Here is a 17494-nt window from a genome sequence, read left to right on the forward strand (position 1 = left end):
CTTAAAAGCAACTGAGGCCAATAGGAAAAGGGGACCAGGAACTAGAGAAAAGTTTAGATCAAAAAGAATTAACCTAGAAGGTAACACACACGCACAGGAAATCAATGCGAGTCAATGCCCTGTATAGCTATCCTTATCTCAACCAGCAAAAACCCTTGTTCCTTCCTATTATTGCTTATACTCTCTCTACAACAAAATTAGAAATAAGGGCAAAATGGTTTCTGCTGGATATTGTGGGGGTGAGGGGGAGAGGGAGGGGGCGGAGTGGGTGGTAAGGGAGGGGGTGGGGGCAGGGGGGAGAAATGACCCAAGCCTTTTATGCACATATGAATAATAAAATTTAAAAAAAAAAAAGAAAAGTTTTCTGATTAAAAAAAAAAAAAGGCTCCCAATACCACCACTCAAAAAACAGAAAAGAAAAAACATATAGCACTGAGCAAAGCACAGTGAGTAGTCTGGGGATGGGTAAGCCCCCCCTATGTTGCACAGCTAACTCCCAGGTACACCACTCACACTATTATGCTGCAGAAAACGGGGCAGCCTCAGGTTTCAGCCATGGATGGGAAATCATTTGCTCAGTGTCATGTACTCATACTTTCTAGCCTATCCTCCAGTAGAAAGTAACAAAGAAGTAGTCAAAGAGGTTAGAGGTTCTAACCAAATCATCTTTTCCTAGCTAATGTAGGGTAAGATACCATTTTTGCGCCTGCTTAGCAAACGTGAGGCCCCTGAGACCAAGCCCCAGTACCATCCAAAAAAGATACCATTTCTAAGACTGATTATATCTTCACTTAAGAAACCAACACATGCCAACGTGTTACTCAAGTGGCTCTGCAAGTATATAAATATTTGATAAGAGGAAATATATTAATGCTTCTGTCACTCTCCCATCTCCACAGGACCATTAACATTTTTCAAGTTAAAATCAATACCTGATTATCTTTAAGGTAAATATGGGCTTCAAGTCTGATGGTTAATACTCACTCTTCTTATTCATACACTTGCTTTACTGATATATAGGTACTCCCTCTATTTTTACTGGATGTATTTTCCAGGAAATCACTTGGAAAAATACAGTTTACATCCACTGCAGATGCAAAAACAGATTTAAATGTAGACAAATCTATCTAAATATTTTATATTAATCAGACAGACCTTCCCTTCTATAAAGACCCCTGGATTACACTGGGCCCATGGGACTAATATCGTCTCAAGATCCTTAATTTAGGCAGGGAAGGAGAATGATGAAGGGGGTGAATTCAAGTATGATATATTTGATATACTGTAAGAACTTTTGTAATGTACCCCCTCCCAGCACAATAAAAAAATTAAAAATAAAAAAGATCTGTAATTTAATCAAATCTGTAAGGTCCCTTTTATCATGTAAGACAAAATATCACTGGTTCCAGACGTTAGTACAGAGATATCTTTGGGGAGAAGGTCACTATGCTCCCCGTGTCACACCTCAGCTCCACAAACCTAAGAAGTTCTTCCAGAGGTCTTAGAAAAGAATGAGGAGGATTAGAACCCCAGCACTAACAAAAGCAGCTACTTGAATGCAGTCCTCAGATCCAGGTTCAGTCTGAGGCCAATTTCACAGATCCATTAAATGATAAACAAATTAGATATGTCAAAATTAGTTTGCCTCCTACTTTTGGATTGAGACAAGGTAAGATTTAATAAAAAAAAAAAGAACATCTTCATTATCTCCACTATTTCCATTTAGTAAAAAAAGCATTCTTTTGGAGGTGATTTTTAAATTCTTAAAAATGTTGTCCTGAAGAACTAGAGTAAGACATATTCAACTTGGTTGCAGAAAGACCCGGATGCAACCAACAGGAAAGATTTGTTCAGTTCAAGGATGGTCGTTTCTGACAGTAACCCTTGTTCAAAATGGAATGAGCAGCCTCTGGCATCACAAGGTCATTCTGGGCTCATCTTAGGTGATTCGTTTTTCTCCTACAAGAAGGGAGTAGCAAGATCCATCATTGGAAAGTCAGCTGTATAAATTCATAAAGAAAGAGAATATACTCTGTTCTGTTGGGTGGTCATTTTCTCCAACTCTCTCCTTAGTTTTTGTGAGTCAAGAACTCACAGTATTAGCTCATGATAATCAGTCTTGATTCCTCCTTTCAGTCACTATCAACAGTTTGTGTCAAAATACTATTAAATGCCTTCACTTCTCTCCTCCTCCCCAGCACCAGGGTCCAAGTAACTAGTACCTTTGCCCTGGACTGACTGATCTCAAAGACCTCCACATTTCCCTGCTACTCCACTCCAGCCCACCCTTCTACATGTATACATATATACACATACACACACACCCTATTCTCTACACATACCACAGTATACGTGTTAAAATGTGAACTCAATTACAGGACCACCACTCCCTGTAAAACACTCCAACTTTTCCTCATTTGTTCTTAGAATAAGATTTGAACTCCTTGATACAGCTTTCAGGATCCTTCATTATCTGGCCTTTGCTCTTATCTCCAACTTCACTGTATACCGATTTGTCACTTGATAACTATACTACAACCACACAGGCCTCCTCCGTCTTCTTGTCAGGCCTTTGTGCTTACTGAAGTTGAAATCTGAGCTCTGGATGTCCTCACATCACAACCCAGAAGTCATCTCTTAAGACAGTCTTTCCATCTTCCAAATGATATAAAGGCTTTTCCTTTATATCATTTATCAATTTATTTAATGCTAATTTACTGCCCCTCATTCCCACCCTAATAGAATGTAAGATCCAGTATAATGTCCAGCTTGTTAACCCTATCTCAGCACCTGACACACAATGTGTGTTCACTTTGCTAAATAAAGATACAAATTAATGTCTTATTCCATTTAAAGTACATTCCTATAGCTTCAGATACATCAATGGAGAACTACAAAAACATATTCCAAAATCACATATAACTGATGTTTGGAATAAGTACCTTTAAGGATTATTCACACCACAGCTCCTCTGCATCAGGGTGACTCATATGAATGAGTCTAGAGCCTGTGCCAATTACAGTCACTAAAGTATTTAAGGAAAAAGGTGCTACACCCTAATAAAGGTTGCCTAATAAAGGCATATGGTTATTCTTTATAATTACCTGGTTGGTTGTACTGATCTTCATAAGCATCCAGCCAATAAAACTGAAACACTTGCTCTTCATCTGCCCCTTTTACCAATGGGAGGTGATTGGAATCTACTTGAACTTCCTGAGCTGAGAAATTGCTGTCATCTTCTTGATCAATGTCCCAACAAGACACATCTGGGAGAAAACTTTCTCTGCAGAAATCACATTTTCAAAAACCTTTCAAAATCCAACAGAATAATCAGAATTCTGATTCAAAAAAGCTATAAAATGCTCTTACAAGAAGGATGTAGTCCCTTTTCTAGGCTCTTCTTCATGTTTCACCCCTTCTGCTGGCTCACTCTCTTGGTCCCAAGTCTTCACAGCCACAGGCTCCACATCCACCTCCTCAGCTTCCATGGGCTCATCAAAGTCTCCATCTTCAAACTCCATTGTCCCTGACCCCTGCTCATCCTCTGGACACTGGGGCTGTACCAGCTCTCCTATAGACATTATCATACATTCCCATCACATGCTGATACAAAAGCTCACCCGACACTGAAATAGCAGTCCTCTACTCCTTTTCTTAAACTATTGCTTGCATTTCTCTTTAATCTCCAAATAAGATGTTTTTAACTTTTACTGCTATGAATTCAAATCCATCACACTTAGACTTACCAGTATCTTCAAAATCACCTCCATTTCCTCTATAATGGAGCTTCTGTTTATGATAGCAACTGTTCAACACACTTGCACTTCTGTCTGGCAGACTTACCAGAAAACTCAGCACGTTTAAGAGGAACCGGAGTTAATAGAGGCTCCTTCCTGGAGACAGGGGAAGCAGTTTTCCCCGAAGGAATTGCCTGTAAATGTTTTTAAATGTTTAGTCAGTTAGACCTGCATACTAAAAATATGCAACTGTCCTTCCCAGACCAGAGATAATGACAGTTCCCATTTATAAAAAGATTTTATGTATTATTAATATAACAGCTTCAATTATTTTACTGTTACCTGGGTTTACAAAAAATACTTGTTTCCTGGAGGAAAATTATTACATTTAACACAGTTGTAATACCTATAATAAACACATACCAGCTACTATAGAGTTTACTATGGAAAAAAGCAGGCACATGCTATTTTTGAAATACATGAAACTATATATTGAATGGCATTCCTAATTTAAAACAAAAAAATCAAAACTTCAAAGGCATTTCCTTCACATAGAAAAAACAACAAAATAAATTTAAAACAATACTAGAAATAAAGACTAAGAGTATCTCTACACATTTTACCTTGGAGGTGTGCACAGAGAAAGGATTCAGTGAAGCTCCAATGGACCTTTTCTTCTTTGGTATCATTACAGGTGGTAGAGTTATTTGAGGTGTCTAAAAGGAAGGGTAAGACAGATATTCACTGCCATGCTTGGTTTACCACATAATAGAAAAAGTATATTTCTTCACTTACTGAAGCCCAGTAAGTAAAGCATTTTTTTCCTTCCCTGTCCCCCCAACAGAATCTATGTTCATGCACTGTGGTTACTATAGCAACAATACTACAGAAATCACTAGAAAACCAGAATAGATATTGAATCCACCCCTCACCAATTTTTTTCTTTTAAAATTTAACATACATTCACTTACCATTCCAGAATATAACATTTAAAAACTATCAAGAAAGAACTGCATAGTGTTGGCATTAGTCTTTTAATCAACAGTCACTTAAAAAGAAGTACACTCCTAAACAAGAGCTTAGTCTTTATGAGAAATGGTCAAATTTGAAATTCACAGTGCAACTACGCCTGTTCCAGTCCTATCAGGGATAGCTCACTGACTCTTCCTTCCCTCCTACTCAGAATTCAGGATGAGGATCTCACGCCTAATTGTGCAGACTGACAGGCTTCAATCTATTTAGGGAACATACACTATAGCAACTAAACACAAGCAATGAGCATTCACAAAACCGACTCCTCGGTGTATTCTTACTACTTCCAACACACACCCACACCCCTATCTACATAATCACATAGCTGGAACAATTGGAAACCACTCACCTAAAATGGTGAGAAGAAACTAATTTAAAGGCTTTGTTTTTATTTTTGTGGGTTATTCCTATATTTTTTAATTCTAGCAATAGTCTGTTTTGTGTAATTACGGAATTGTTTCTTTAGCCTATGCCCCCTGCACATTTTACAACTCCTGGAGATTCACTTACCTCAGTGTTCAGATCCTGTAGAATGTCACCAAGCAAATCATCCTTTGACAAATCTACAGCTTTCTGGAATGATTATAAAGGTAAAATGAGAAAGCCCTGAACTTAAAATTTTTACCTAGACCACACTCATGTATGAAAGGAACCTAACCAGTCAGTCCTTGCCTCTTCATTTCCCATTCCTGAGGACTCTCATCTCCTAGTCACAGATTTTAACAACCACCTACACATACATGATTTTAAATTTAAAGCCCCCATCCTCTATTTTCATCCTCATTCCACAATCTTCCTGCTAGTTATGAAATTAAACATATTTCCAATTCAGCTTTTCTGTCCAATTTTCTTCTCTCTCCCACGTTCAAACCACTGAGGTTGGAAATTCACTTGAAAATAAATTCAACTTAGTACGTAAAATTGGGAAAATGTTACTTTATTGAGTATCTATTATCTATATACCTCAAATGTTAAATTCACTTCATAAAGGAAAACACAAAATATAAGGAAACCATGAAACTCACATCTGTAGTTTTCTTTCCAGCACTAGCAATGAACATTGATCTGATATTGTTTGGTTTTGTCACCACAGGTTTCTTTATATTCCTCTTGTCTTTGTTTCGTGCTTTGCCATCTTTTCCTATGGTAATATAAATTTAGAAATATATACCAACCAAAAATCAAAATGGAAAACTAAAAGCCTAATTACCCATTCTCCAAATATGAAAATTTGAAGGAAAAATGTTAGGAAATATATGAAAACTTGGCTAAATATTATTATAAAACTGCTGAAATATAAGTCAAATATTAGGAGGAGTTAAGTGTGGTTAGTTGCTGTTGTGTGAATAAAAATCTTTTTAAAAGTAGGGGAGTCATCTGGGTTTGTTTACTTTCCCAACAGAAATAAAAATATAAAATTAATCTGTAACCAGAGAGTATCCTAGTAGCTTTCATGAGATCTTTAGTTTTATACTGAATCTGACAAGACAACTCAATGATAAAGAAAAAGGATCATCAGTTATGATACTTAAGCACCCTAATTTCCAATTTATGACAAACAGAAACTAGACAATGCAATATGCTTTATCAATACTGAACAGCACAGAGCCATTTGCTCAGTAAAGGACAACTTTTGTAATGTGTTTTCTTTTATGGCCATATGTAAATAAACCACCTACAAACTTTTCTAATACTATGAATTTTAATCTGATTCATCCTACAGTAGTCTTAATCTCCAAAAAACCTATAATAACTAAGATAGTGTGGTAGTGGCATACACATAGATAGACCAGATGAAATAGAAAAAGATCTAATTACTTGCATAAATTGAGCATACAATAAAGATGTCTTAATAAGTAGTGTTATCTAGCTATTTGTAAAGGAGTAAACCAGTATAAACACCAAAACAAAAAAATTTTAAGCTAAACTATACAAGTATTTTAAAAAAAACAAATTTCTTATAAACTGGTGATACTGGGGATTGAACTTGGAGCCTCATGCTTACTAGGAAGGCACTCTAATACTTGAGCCATTCCATCAGCCCTGAAAATCTTTATAACTATAATTCAATATCCACTCGTAAGAAAAAAGAAACTAATAAATTCAATTACATCAGAAATGATTTAAAAGAAAAACCAAGTGAAACTTTTTGCAATACATATCACAGGTAAATGATCAACTTCCCTGATAAACATTTTCCTGAAATAAAGAACTTTTAAGAGGTCAGTTATCCCTAAGGTGGAGATCAGATTTGTGGAAAAACACTGACAAGACCCCCATCTCAACCAATCTGCCAGGCCTAGTGGCAAGCATCTGTGATCCCAGCTATACAGGAGGCATAGACAGGAGGATCATGGTCCAAGGCCAGCCCTTGGCAAAACACAAGACCCTATCTGAAAAATAACTAAAATCAAAAAAGAGTTGGGGGCATGGCTCAAGTGGTAGAGTACTTGCCTAGCAAGTCCCTAAGTTCAAACCCCAGTACCACCAAAAACAAAAAGACCAAAAACATATAACAAACAAACACATACAAAGAGTTACTAAGTTTTATGAAAGGATCCTGAACCTCATGTATAAAAGAAATGCAGATGAAAACCATAATGAGATGCCACCTCTCACTTATAAGAGTGGCAAAATTCAAAAGCTTGGCCAACACACCGTCAGCAAGGCTTCAGGTAAAAACACTCATACATTGCTCATGGAAGTGTACAACAGGACAACTCCTATGAAGAACTTACTCAGGAGGCAGAGATCAGGAGGATAGTGGTTCAAAGACAGTCCAGGCAAATAGTTCACAAAACCCTATCTTGAAAACACCCTTCACCAAAAAAAAAAAAAAAAAAAAAAAAGGACTGGTGGAGTGGCTCAAGGTGTGGCCCTGAGTTCAAACCCCAGTACTGCAAAAAATAAAAACAAACACCTCACCCACACTGGGCATGGTAACACATGCCTGTAATCCTACTACTTGGGAGGCTACTTAGGAAAACCTCGAGTTCAAGCCTGTGCTACATAAGTGAGACCTTATCTTGAAAAACCAAATAAATAAATAAATGAAATTAATATGAAAATCTCACTTGTAGGAATTTTCCCTGAGAAAAACACCATATGCACATTTATCAGAAGTGGTGCTATTCGTAACTGCAAATTACTGAAAATAAATGTCCACCCAAGTAAGTCATTGGAATAAACTAAAGCATATCCATACAATGGAGTACTGTGCAGCTACTTAGAAATAAAAAAGATCTCCATATACTAATATGGAGTAAATTTTTAGGATATTTTGTTAAGTGAAAAAAAAAACCAAAGTATGAAACTATCTATAGACACCTTTTGTGTGAGAAAGTAAACAGAAATATAGACATACAATTCTACTCCCAGATATACATCCAAAAGAAATGAAAAGAAGTATTCAAAAATAACTTGAACACAAATGCTCATAGTAGCACTAAGTACAATAACCAAAAGGTGAAATAACCCAAATGGCCATCAACTAATGAAGGGATAAATAAAATGTGATGTGATACACATAGTCACATAATGGAATATTACTCAGCCATAAAAAATAAAATACTAATATGTGCTGTCACATAAATGAAACTTGAGAACACTATGCTAAGTAAAAGAGGTCAGATACAAAAGGTCACATATTATATGGTTCATGATTATATGAAATGCCCAGAACATAAATCCATAGAGATGGAAAGAGATTAATGGCTGCTAGGAGTGAAGGAAGAAAGACTGGGGAGTGGCTGCTTAATGAGTATGGGGTTTCCATTTAGTGTGAAGAAAATGTTCAAAACTAGGAAATGGTGATGGTAGCTAACACTGCAAATGTACTAATAGCAAATTTTTGTTTTACCAAAAATTTTAAATGTATTTTTCATGTGCCTAAGACTGTGGGAAGGTTTGTAGGACATTTGTGAAAAATGTGAGACAAGTGAACTACATGAGAACACTTATATTTTTATTGAGATCATTCGGAGAAGCTTGAAAACAATATAATTAATGGTCAAAATGTTTAGCATCAAAATTCAGGTTTTAAGATCAAGTACAAAAAAGTCAACAGAGGTTTGAATCACTTCAAACCTCTTAATCTCACCATTGTAGGTTACTAGCACTTAGAATGACAAAGATAAAGAATACAAGTAAATATTAGTGTTTCTGTTTTGTTTTTATTGTGTTTTCCAACTGATTTCTCTTCACTCTATCTCTATTTGAAAATAACATGCCAGGGATTGGATCCATACCATAAAGAGTTGACCTTTACTTCAGCAAAACTCTAATTTCTTATAAGTTTTTAAAGTAGAAGGCCGAATTCCATTTCCCTTCCTAAAATCTAGTGACCCTACCAGGCTCCTAGCGAGGGACACTTAAACAGTGAGAAATGTGTGAGTAAATGATGGTGGCAAAGAATGAAACAATAATTTTTAAGACTTGCCATCTTCCAGAACATCAAATCGTTCTCCTCACTAGTATATTAGCAGAAAGAGATAGTAATATGACTATGGAAACATAGTGATGGCTCATTTAGTCAAAAATACTAAATATTTTCCTTATGCCTGATTGACACTTGGATGACTGGGACATGGGTCCTTTCTTTAAGAAGCTCTCTATCCAGTCTAACTTCCTAATTTACAGGTAACAAAATAAAATCCAGATAGGTGACAGGAGTAGGTTAAGATGATACAATTAACCACATAGCCATAAACTCAGGCCTCCTCAGTTCAGGGAGATGAAAGTAGTACATGGGTTCATTCTCTTATTATGGACTCACAAAAACTAGGAGCACACATTAGCTACACTGCTACCAAAGGATACTAGTATACAGTTTCTATATTACATAGGAACCAGAAGTTAGGAAGATGGTCCTTATACTCTAACAAATGAATAAACAAGTAGCATCCCATGTGGAAAGAATATATAACCTTGTTTTTTTATAAATGCAAATACAAGAAGGATAAACCAAAATGGTTTATTTTTAAGCAAAATAAAAATGGTTATCTATGGAGATGGGTAGAAACAAGGTAGAAGACATGGGGAAGAAAGCAAAATTTATCTGAGTATATCTCTTGATATCATTTTGGTTTCTAAATCATATAAATGTTTCACAATACTCAAAACATAAAGTTAAAACAAAAGACTTTAAACTGAATACAAAAATAAATGAACTTACATAGTAAACTGATACTGTAACACACAGAAAAATTACTTTATATAACTTCTAAATACAATACTCTGACTATACACCATTTGTAGGCTATGTCAGGAACAAATAAAATTGCAAAGAAATCTTAACTACTCAGTAGAAAGGTTGTTGGTAGAAGTATTAATTCTTAAATTGTTTTGTGTGTATTTTAGAAGACAAGGGTTTTCATTGAGAGTGAGGGTAAGTACAAATACAGAATTGGGAAGATGAGTAAGAATCCAGTTGTGTTGGATTTGGATTGAATTTATCAGTAGGAATTCATGACATATCTACATATAATTTCCTAGTTCTATCCACTGCAAGAGCCTAGAAGCCATTGTAGCTCAGTAGCAATGAACATACCCATCTCCCAGATCTGAATACTATTCTCCACTGAAAGGAATCAGAATTCTTGGAAGGAACAGCCAATTCCAGGTTTGGGACAGAAAGAGTACAAGGTAAACCTGGAACAACTTCTTTGCCTCAAAAGCTAGAAAATGCTAGAAGTCTGATGGGATCATGTCCAAAGGATGCAGGAGCCAGCTCAAATATGGAATAATTTTAACATCAAAAGAAAAAATGAGCCAGGTGCCAATGGCTCACACCTGTAATCCTAGCTACTCAGGAGGCAGAGATCAGTACAATCTCTGCAAATAGTTTGCGAGACTCTATCTCAAAAAACCCTTCACACAAAAAAAAAAATCGGGCTGGTGGAGTGGCTCAAGATGAAGGCCCTGAGTTCAAGCCTCAGTACTGCAAAAAAAAAAAAAAAGAAGAAGAAAAAATGGTAATGGGCACTGAATTGTAACAATAAATTTTCTAGAAATCCCTCATTTCAGAGTAATAATATAAAAAAGGAAATAAGTTGGGTATAGTGGCACACACGTACAGTCCCTGCTATTCAGGAGCCAGGAGGATCACTTGAGCCCAAGAATTTGAGACCAGCCTGGACAATATAGCAGGACCCTATCTCAAAAAAAATTTTTAAATTAAAAGGGAGAGAAAGGATCATCAATAGATGCTAAAAGTATTAGGTAAAAATTCATGAAGGAAATGGAATGCACACATGTTCTCAAATCATCACCCCACATATGCATCAATTACCAAGGGGAAAGGGAGTTTTATAGAAATATGACACAACACCATCTTAATCAAAAGCTCAAACTCCTTATCAACAATAATAAGATGAATGGAAATTATATGCCAATATGATAAATGGGAAGAACACAACTTCATCTAGACTATAGATGTTTCCACAACATTTATTTAAAGATAAACATTTCTTTATTGTTGCCAAAATACTTAACCTGAACCTAAGCAAAAAGAAGCAATCAGGCAAATCCCAGATTGTGGGACACTCAATAAAACAACCAACCAGGTCCCTCTGAAAAGTTCAATGTCAGGAAAGACAAAAAGAGGCTATAAGTAAGGGGGGGGTTACTATTCTACACTAAATAAGATTAAAGAGACATGAAACAGAAGTACATTCTGCTTTTCAAAAAATAGCTATAAAAGACATACTACACTAATTGGAGAAAAATTACTATAATATAGTAGATATAATGATAATGGTAATGGTACTATGGTTAAGGAAAAAGCATCCTTATACTTAGGAAGTTACTGCTGAAGTTCAAAAACAAGTTTCTGTGTATGTGGTTGGGAAGAGGGAGAGAAAAAAAATGTTGCAAAATGTTAATCTGCAAATGAGTGTCCAGTCCCTCTGTAAGGAACAGGATAGCAGAGACCTAAACACTTTGTGGCCAAATAGGATTCTTTTAAAGTAGTAACATATTCTTAGTCACATTTGTCTTTAAAAGAAAAAAAAAAACCCTTACTAGGTGCTGGGTGGCTCACACCTATAATCCAAGCTACTTGGGAGGCTCAGATTGGGAAGATTGTGGATCAAAGCAAATCCAGGCAAAAAGTTCAAAACAAAAATAGCTGGGCATGGCGGTACATCTATAGTTCCAGCTGCACCAGGAAGCATACAATGGGCAGATGTCAGTTCAGGTCAGCCCAGGTAAAAAGCGAGACCCTATCTCAAAAATAAGCAGAGCAAAAAGGGCTGGAGGCATGGCTCAAGTGGTAAAGTGCTTGATTAGCAAGTGTGAAGCCCTAAGTTCAAACCCCAGTACCACCAAAACCAAAAACAAAACAAAACACCCTTAAAGAATGTTTAAAAACCTTTCCTACCTCAAGAACTATACAAAAATAGGTATGATTTCCTTTGGGGGGTAACAAGAAGTGCCTTAAAACTAATTGTGGTGATAGCTATACAACCCTGCAACTACATTAAAAACCACTGAACTTTACACTTTTTTCTATTTTTATAACATCTTATATAACTCATAAAACAGTACTTGTGTAAAAATTCACACAAAGTTATTAAGAGAGCATACAATTTCCAAAAATTACCTGGGTTTTTGTTACATTCAGTTTTCTAAGGATGAACTGAAATCAATGGTAAAATGCAGACATCATGTGATATTTCATTATCTTTGGTAAAACTGTTCTCCTTATTTTGTCTCCTCATGGTATTAACTCTGATATCCACTTTGTGCAGAGTTTGCTCTCACTAGGATGTCAAAAAAATATTAAGGCTGGATCTATAAGGACTTTACAGCAGCAGCAGCAGTCCCTGGGCCCCACCCCCACTTCAATCATCTAGCTCCACTGCCAGTCAAGGTGAGGGCTCCATGACCTTCAATTCCACAAGAAGCAGACATTTAGGGGGAGAGGTGGGAACTGAGGCCATCATCTCTACAGGAACCCAAGAGGTGTGGTCAGGATAGGTGAACTGTACACTTTAAATGGGTGAATTACTTGGCATGTCTTTACCCCAATAAAGTTGTTTTTCTAAAAAAAAAAAAACCAGCTATGAGTAGGTCAAGTTTGCAGACCCCTGATCTACCAATTGGTGGTAGAAGACTAATTAACAAACTAAACCAAAAAAAAAAACAAATACCAAACAGTATTTCCCATTCTCATTTCTCAGAAACTAAATCAGGCTCATTTACTCGAAAAATTGCCAATGACTGTGTAGCTAAGAAAATCTGACCCGTTCATTCATATAACTCTAAATTTCAATTAAACAAAGCAAGTTGATTACACTAGTTCTAAACCTTGCTATTGTATTGTATAATTATCGAAGAGCTGAAATCCTAAGTATATCACTTCTGTAGGAATTAAGAAGACATCACTTATTATTGCAGCCCTCAAAATCAGCAACTCTCAAATGACACAACACTGAAATTTTCAAAATAAATATAAGACAAAACTCTGGATAACAGAGACATGAAATTTAATTTCCTGGTGGTGTTTCTGTTTCTTATGTTTAGTATTCTATACAACTATGTTTCTCTTGCTAATAGAACATATTCTCTATCTAAAACCAATTATGGTAAGTCCTTCTTAATGGGAGACTCTATCAGAATACCAAATCATCTCACATATTAAGCAATTCTTTAAATCTCAAAATAACACTCTCTTGAAAACAAAATGTAGGTACCTTTGTCACTGGTGTCAAGAGCATCATCTTCAAGGTCATCATCAAAAATCTCTCGGCCATCTTCCACATAGCCGATACCGTCTGCAGGAACAAAATTTATCATTAGAATCAAGTTTCTAAAAGTGGTCAATAGCCAGGTGTGGTGGTGCATGCCTATAATCCTAGTACTTGGGAGGCTAAGGCAGGATATCATGAGTTCAAGGCTGGTCTGGGCTACACGGTGAGATACTGTCTCAAGTAAGTAAATAAAAGTGGTCAATAATATTTTAGCCATGACCAAAAATGCCACTTTTATAACAACTCATATGTTCTTCTGACCTGCTCCATTTTTAAGTTCTGTAGAATGTTGTTCAAATAGGTATTAGATAAGCATGCATGCATACAGCAGATGTGGAGTCAAAACCAAAGGATAAAACCAAAGTTATATATACTGGACAGAGCTGAGTGAGCCAGAGAAATGATTTGGCCATTGGATAAAAAGACTTTGCCACAAAAGGTTCCTTTATGGCAGTTTCACTCTACCAAAAAGTAAAAAAAATAAAAAATACTACAAGTCCAGAAAGTTACCCTAGTCTATAAGGGAAAGTTGGCAATATAACTGAGTCCAATGACAGAAGTAGAAGCATAATCACAAGCACAAAATGCATTTCCTCCCTGTGATCAGCATCCACATGCCAAAGAAGTCAGATCTTACAAACAGGAACCAGTGAGCTTTATACAAGAACAGCAGGACGAGCCTTTGTTCAGTGCTTTCTACTGCTCAAGTTACTCTCACACCTGCAACCTCATGTACTCCTCACAGCAACTCAGAGACAATTTCCTTATCTTCAAATTACATGTGGAAACTTGTGGCTCAGTGATATTAACTGACTTGTCCAAGGTTATACAGTTGAAAAGTGTTGAAAAGATAGAACTTGAACCTCCATTCCTTAATTCCAGATGCTGTGGGGTTGTGTACTACCCCACAGACATCTGGATCCTCCCAATTCCTTTGTTTTTTTGTGCTAGGGATTTAATCCTAGGTCTCTGAGCATTCTCTCAATTCCTACACAGTCACTGCCTGGAGGATTTATACTATATCCCAAGGTATATGCTGAGATTCTCTAAAATGTCAACAAGTCAACTTCCTATTGTTCTGCTTCCTCATCCTCAAATAACAAAAGAAAATTCAAACCAAAGATATAACCCAAAGAATGCCTGACAAAGCAGCAGCTCCACCACATGAGAAATCAAGAAACAGCTAACATAGTGCCTGGCAGGCAATTTCCTCCCACATACCATCATCCACGATCCAGTCATCATCCTGGCGTGCCTGAACCAATTTTGAATACTGTTCTTCATCAACTTCTTCATAAACACTTGTGAAGTCCTCGACCTGTCATTATACAAGTTTAAGGAAAAGCTTCAAATGGAGTGAAAGTGTTAAATAATTCTGATGAAAAAATTGTCAAATTGAAATTGGAATGGCAGCCTGATGGAGTAGCTGCAACCAACTCATGAGTTCTGACATTCAACACCACTACAGGGTTTTCCTTAAATAGACATCAATTAACTTAGTATTCCTTTTAGGTGGGTGTTAACATAAGATATTAAATGATTCCATTAGCATAATACACTTGTCACACCATCAATTACTCATCTACTTCATAAAAAACAAACTGAATTATAGCCAATTCTTCATTAGCTGCTTTGGGGATTATTCACTTGTAATTTCTAGACTGGTTTCTCCTATACCCAGCAAACCTGTAAGGCATACCATGCCCTTCTCCACTAACTGATAGATGCTCTGCATACACAATAATTTTAATAACTGTTCAAAGAAGTAAACAACGGTTTCCTTCATTCATCCCCCTCCAAAAGTTAGCAAAATAAGCATATTCTATATTTTATAGGCAAACAAGGTATGGTTTTTGAGTGATCCCTATTTGCCTTACCACAAATCCCCCATCATTCTCAGGTCTTAAAACCGCACTGGGATTTAAATGACAAGCTACTTAAAGACAAATCAGAGAGAGAAGCAGGCCCTCCAATCACATGGCTGCCTAACTGCCAGAGGGTCTGAGCACCATGAGCTACTGGTACAAATAAAGCAGACACCTGTACACAGTTGAAGTCACAAACACAACAGATGCACACTACTGCTGCAGCTGCCCATGGTGACACACCACTGACTTCTCAAGATGAGAATATGATAGATCAACATCTCATAGAAACCTAACTAAAAATCCTCTAATTTCTCAAGAGCTCTGCCTTTTTCAAACGGTGTATGGGGGAGAAACAACTAACTCTACCTGAAGAGCTAGGACAGTTAAAAAAAAAAAAGCTTTTGAAAGCTTGATGACCAAAGCTGACTAGATTTCTGTCACACCTGCAAGGCTTGTAACTACAAAACTACACTTTGTTTTATCTCTATTTAAACCTACTCTACAGGGATCACTGGCAAATACTGATTTACCATTTTACCATTTAATAACAAAAACTACCTACCCTACCGTGTAAGGTTTTTGGTTGGTTGGCTGGTTTAATGTGGTGCCAGGGCTCAAACCCAGGGTCTCACACATGCTAGCTAAGTGCTCTATCACTAAACCCAAATTAAGTTTTTAACAAACTAAACACAAAGTAGTCCAATTAGTATTATTACACTAGCCAATTTTCTTGGGGAGGGGAGCAACAATTATTTTTGTTGGTTGGAGGCACACTTTGTCTCTTATTTAAGTAATTCACTTATATGACCAAGGAGACACCAGAAAACTTTTTTAAAAAATCATTTTGACTTTTGTTTTTTCTGTGCTGGGGATGGAACCCAGGGCTTTGCACATACAAGACAAACACTCTACCACTGAGTTATATCCCCAGTCCAACACTATCTTTAAAAATACCATTGCCACTGCTCAGCATGAAATCTTAGAGCCATACAATTAATATTACAGTGTTTAAAGAGAAATCAGCCACATTGACAACATTTAAGATGCCCCCACAGAACTGCTTTATAGAAGTACCCACATTAAAAATGCTTTACTTCTGCTTCACTGTAATCTTTTTAGCAACCATTCATGATCTGGTTGCCTCACTTAACTTGAACAAATGGTGCCAAATGGCAAAAATCCCCTTCTATTTATCTAATTGCCCAATACAGTACAGGGCATGGTTAACCATCCATATTCCAAAGCCAGATTGCCAAGGTTCAAATAAAGGATCTGCCAATGTGACCTCACTGAACTTCCTGTGCTCAGATACCTCACCTGCCAAATACTGTTAATCACAGTATCCAATTCTATATGGTTATTGGAAAGATTAAATGAATAAACATATTGGCAAAAGCACTTATGTTACTATTTTGGCAGTACTGGGTTTGAACTCAGGGTCTTGTCTTGTGCTTGCTAGGGAGGTGCTCTACCACTTGAGCCATTCCCCCAGCCCAGTAAAAGTACTTGAAATAGTGTATTAATTCAAAAGTGTATTAGTTGTTCTTACTATTTTCTAGTCTTAGTTAATCACTTTCTAGCCTTGGCAGTTAAGATACTCAGGGAGTGCTAAAAGTAAAGCTAGACAATGTTGTACAGATAGTAGCCACTCTGGTTTTTACCTGCAGGTCATAAACAGTGGGCAAAGGAAAACAGTCAAAAAAGCATCACATTAAACCTTACGAGCATGACATGGCAGAAGCCCAAGTCTCCACTGTCACTCCCCTTACAAATGAGATTAGGAAGAACAATTCTATCTAAGAAGAAAGTGCTTAGCAAGACGCTTAATACCTTAAGAGTAATGTGAAAGCACTTCTAGGCTGGGAGTGGTTCAAGCAGTAGAGCACCGGCTTACAAGTATGAAGCTCTGAGTTCCAAACCAGTACCATCCAAAAATAAATAAATAAATACAACACAAAGACTTCTAAGTTCTCTCAATAAAGCCACAGGACTTACCAGAGATGCAGCATGCTAAATAAGGAATATTTACATAAGGAAAAATACAGATGCAATTACTTTCATTTTGGAATTTTAAAATCATGTATAAAGAGCTTACTGGAACTTTAAA

At 36.6% G+C, this 17494-nt stretch overlaps 1 protein-coding gene across 4 annotated transcripts in view; it reads right to left on the bottom strand.

Annotated features, from left to right (window-relative positions):
- The window catches only part of Pola1 (DNA polymerase alpha 1, catalytic subunit), a 283414-nt gene that overhangs the window by 260273 nt on the left and 5647 nt on the right, over positions 1 to 17494 (bottom strand). For 3 of the 4 annotated variants that reach the window (XM_020188477.2, XM_020188474.2, XM_074063671.1), the window contains exons 3-10: positions 14741 to 14837; positions 13463 to 13543; positions 5795 to 5910; positions 5280 to 5342; positions 4361 to 4453; positions 3844 to 3931; positions 3370 to 3571; positions 3105 to 3283 (exon numbers count right to left, since the gene is read on the bottom strand). In XM_020188477.2, the coding sequence (XP_020044066.1) occupies positions 3105 to 3283; positions 3370 to 3571; positions 3844 to 3931; positions 4361 to 4453; positions 5280 to 5342; positions 5795 to 5910; positions 13463 to 13543; positions 14741 to 14837 (919 nt within the window). Of the gene's footprint in view, positions 1 to 3104; positions 3284 to 3369; positions 3572 to 3843; positions 3932 to 4360; positions 4454 to 5279; positions 5343 to 5794; positions 5911 to 12369; positions 12495 to 13462; positions 13544 to 14740; positions 14838 to 17494 lie in introns of those variants that run through there. The other variant, XM_074063672.1, reaches the window with a different exon arrangement.

The sequence above is a fragment of the Castor canadensis genome, chromosome X (genome assembly GCF_047511655.1).
Source record: "Castor canadensis chromosome X, mCasCan1.hap1v2, whole genome shotgun sequence".
In the NCBI taxonomy this organism is placed as follows: Eukaryota; Metazoa; Chordata; class Mammalia; order Rodentia; family Castoridae; genus Castor; species Castor canadensis.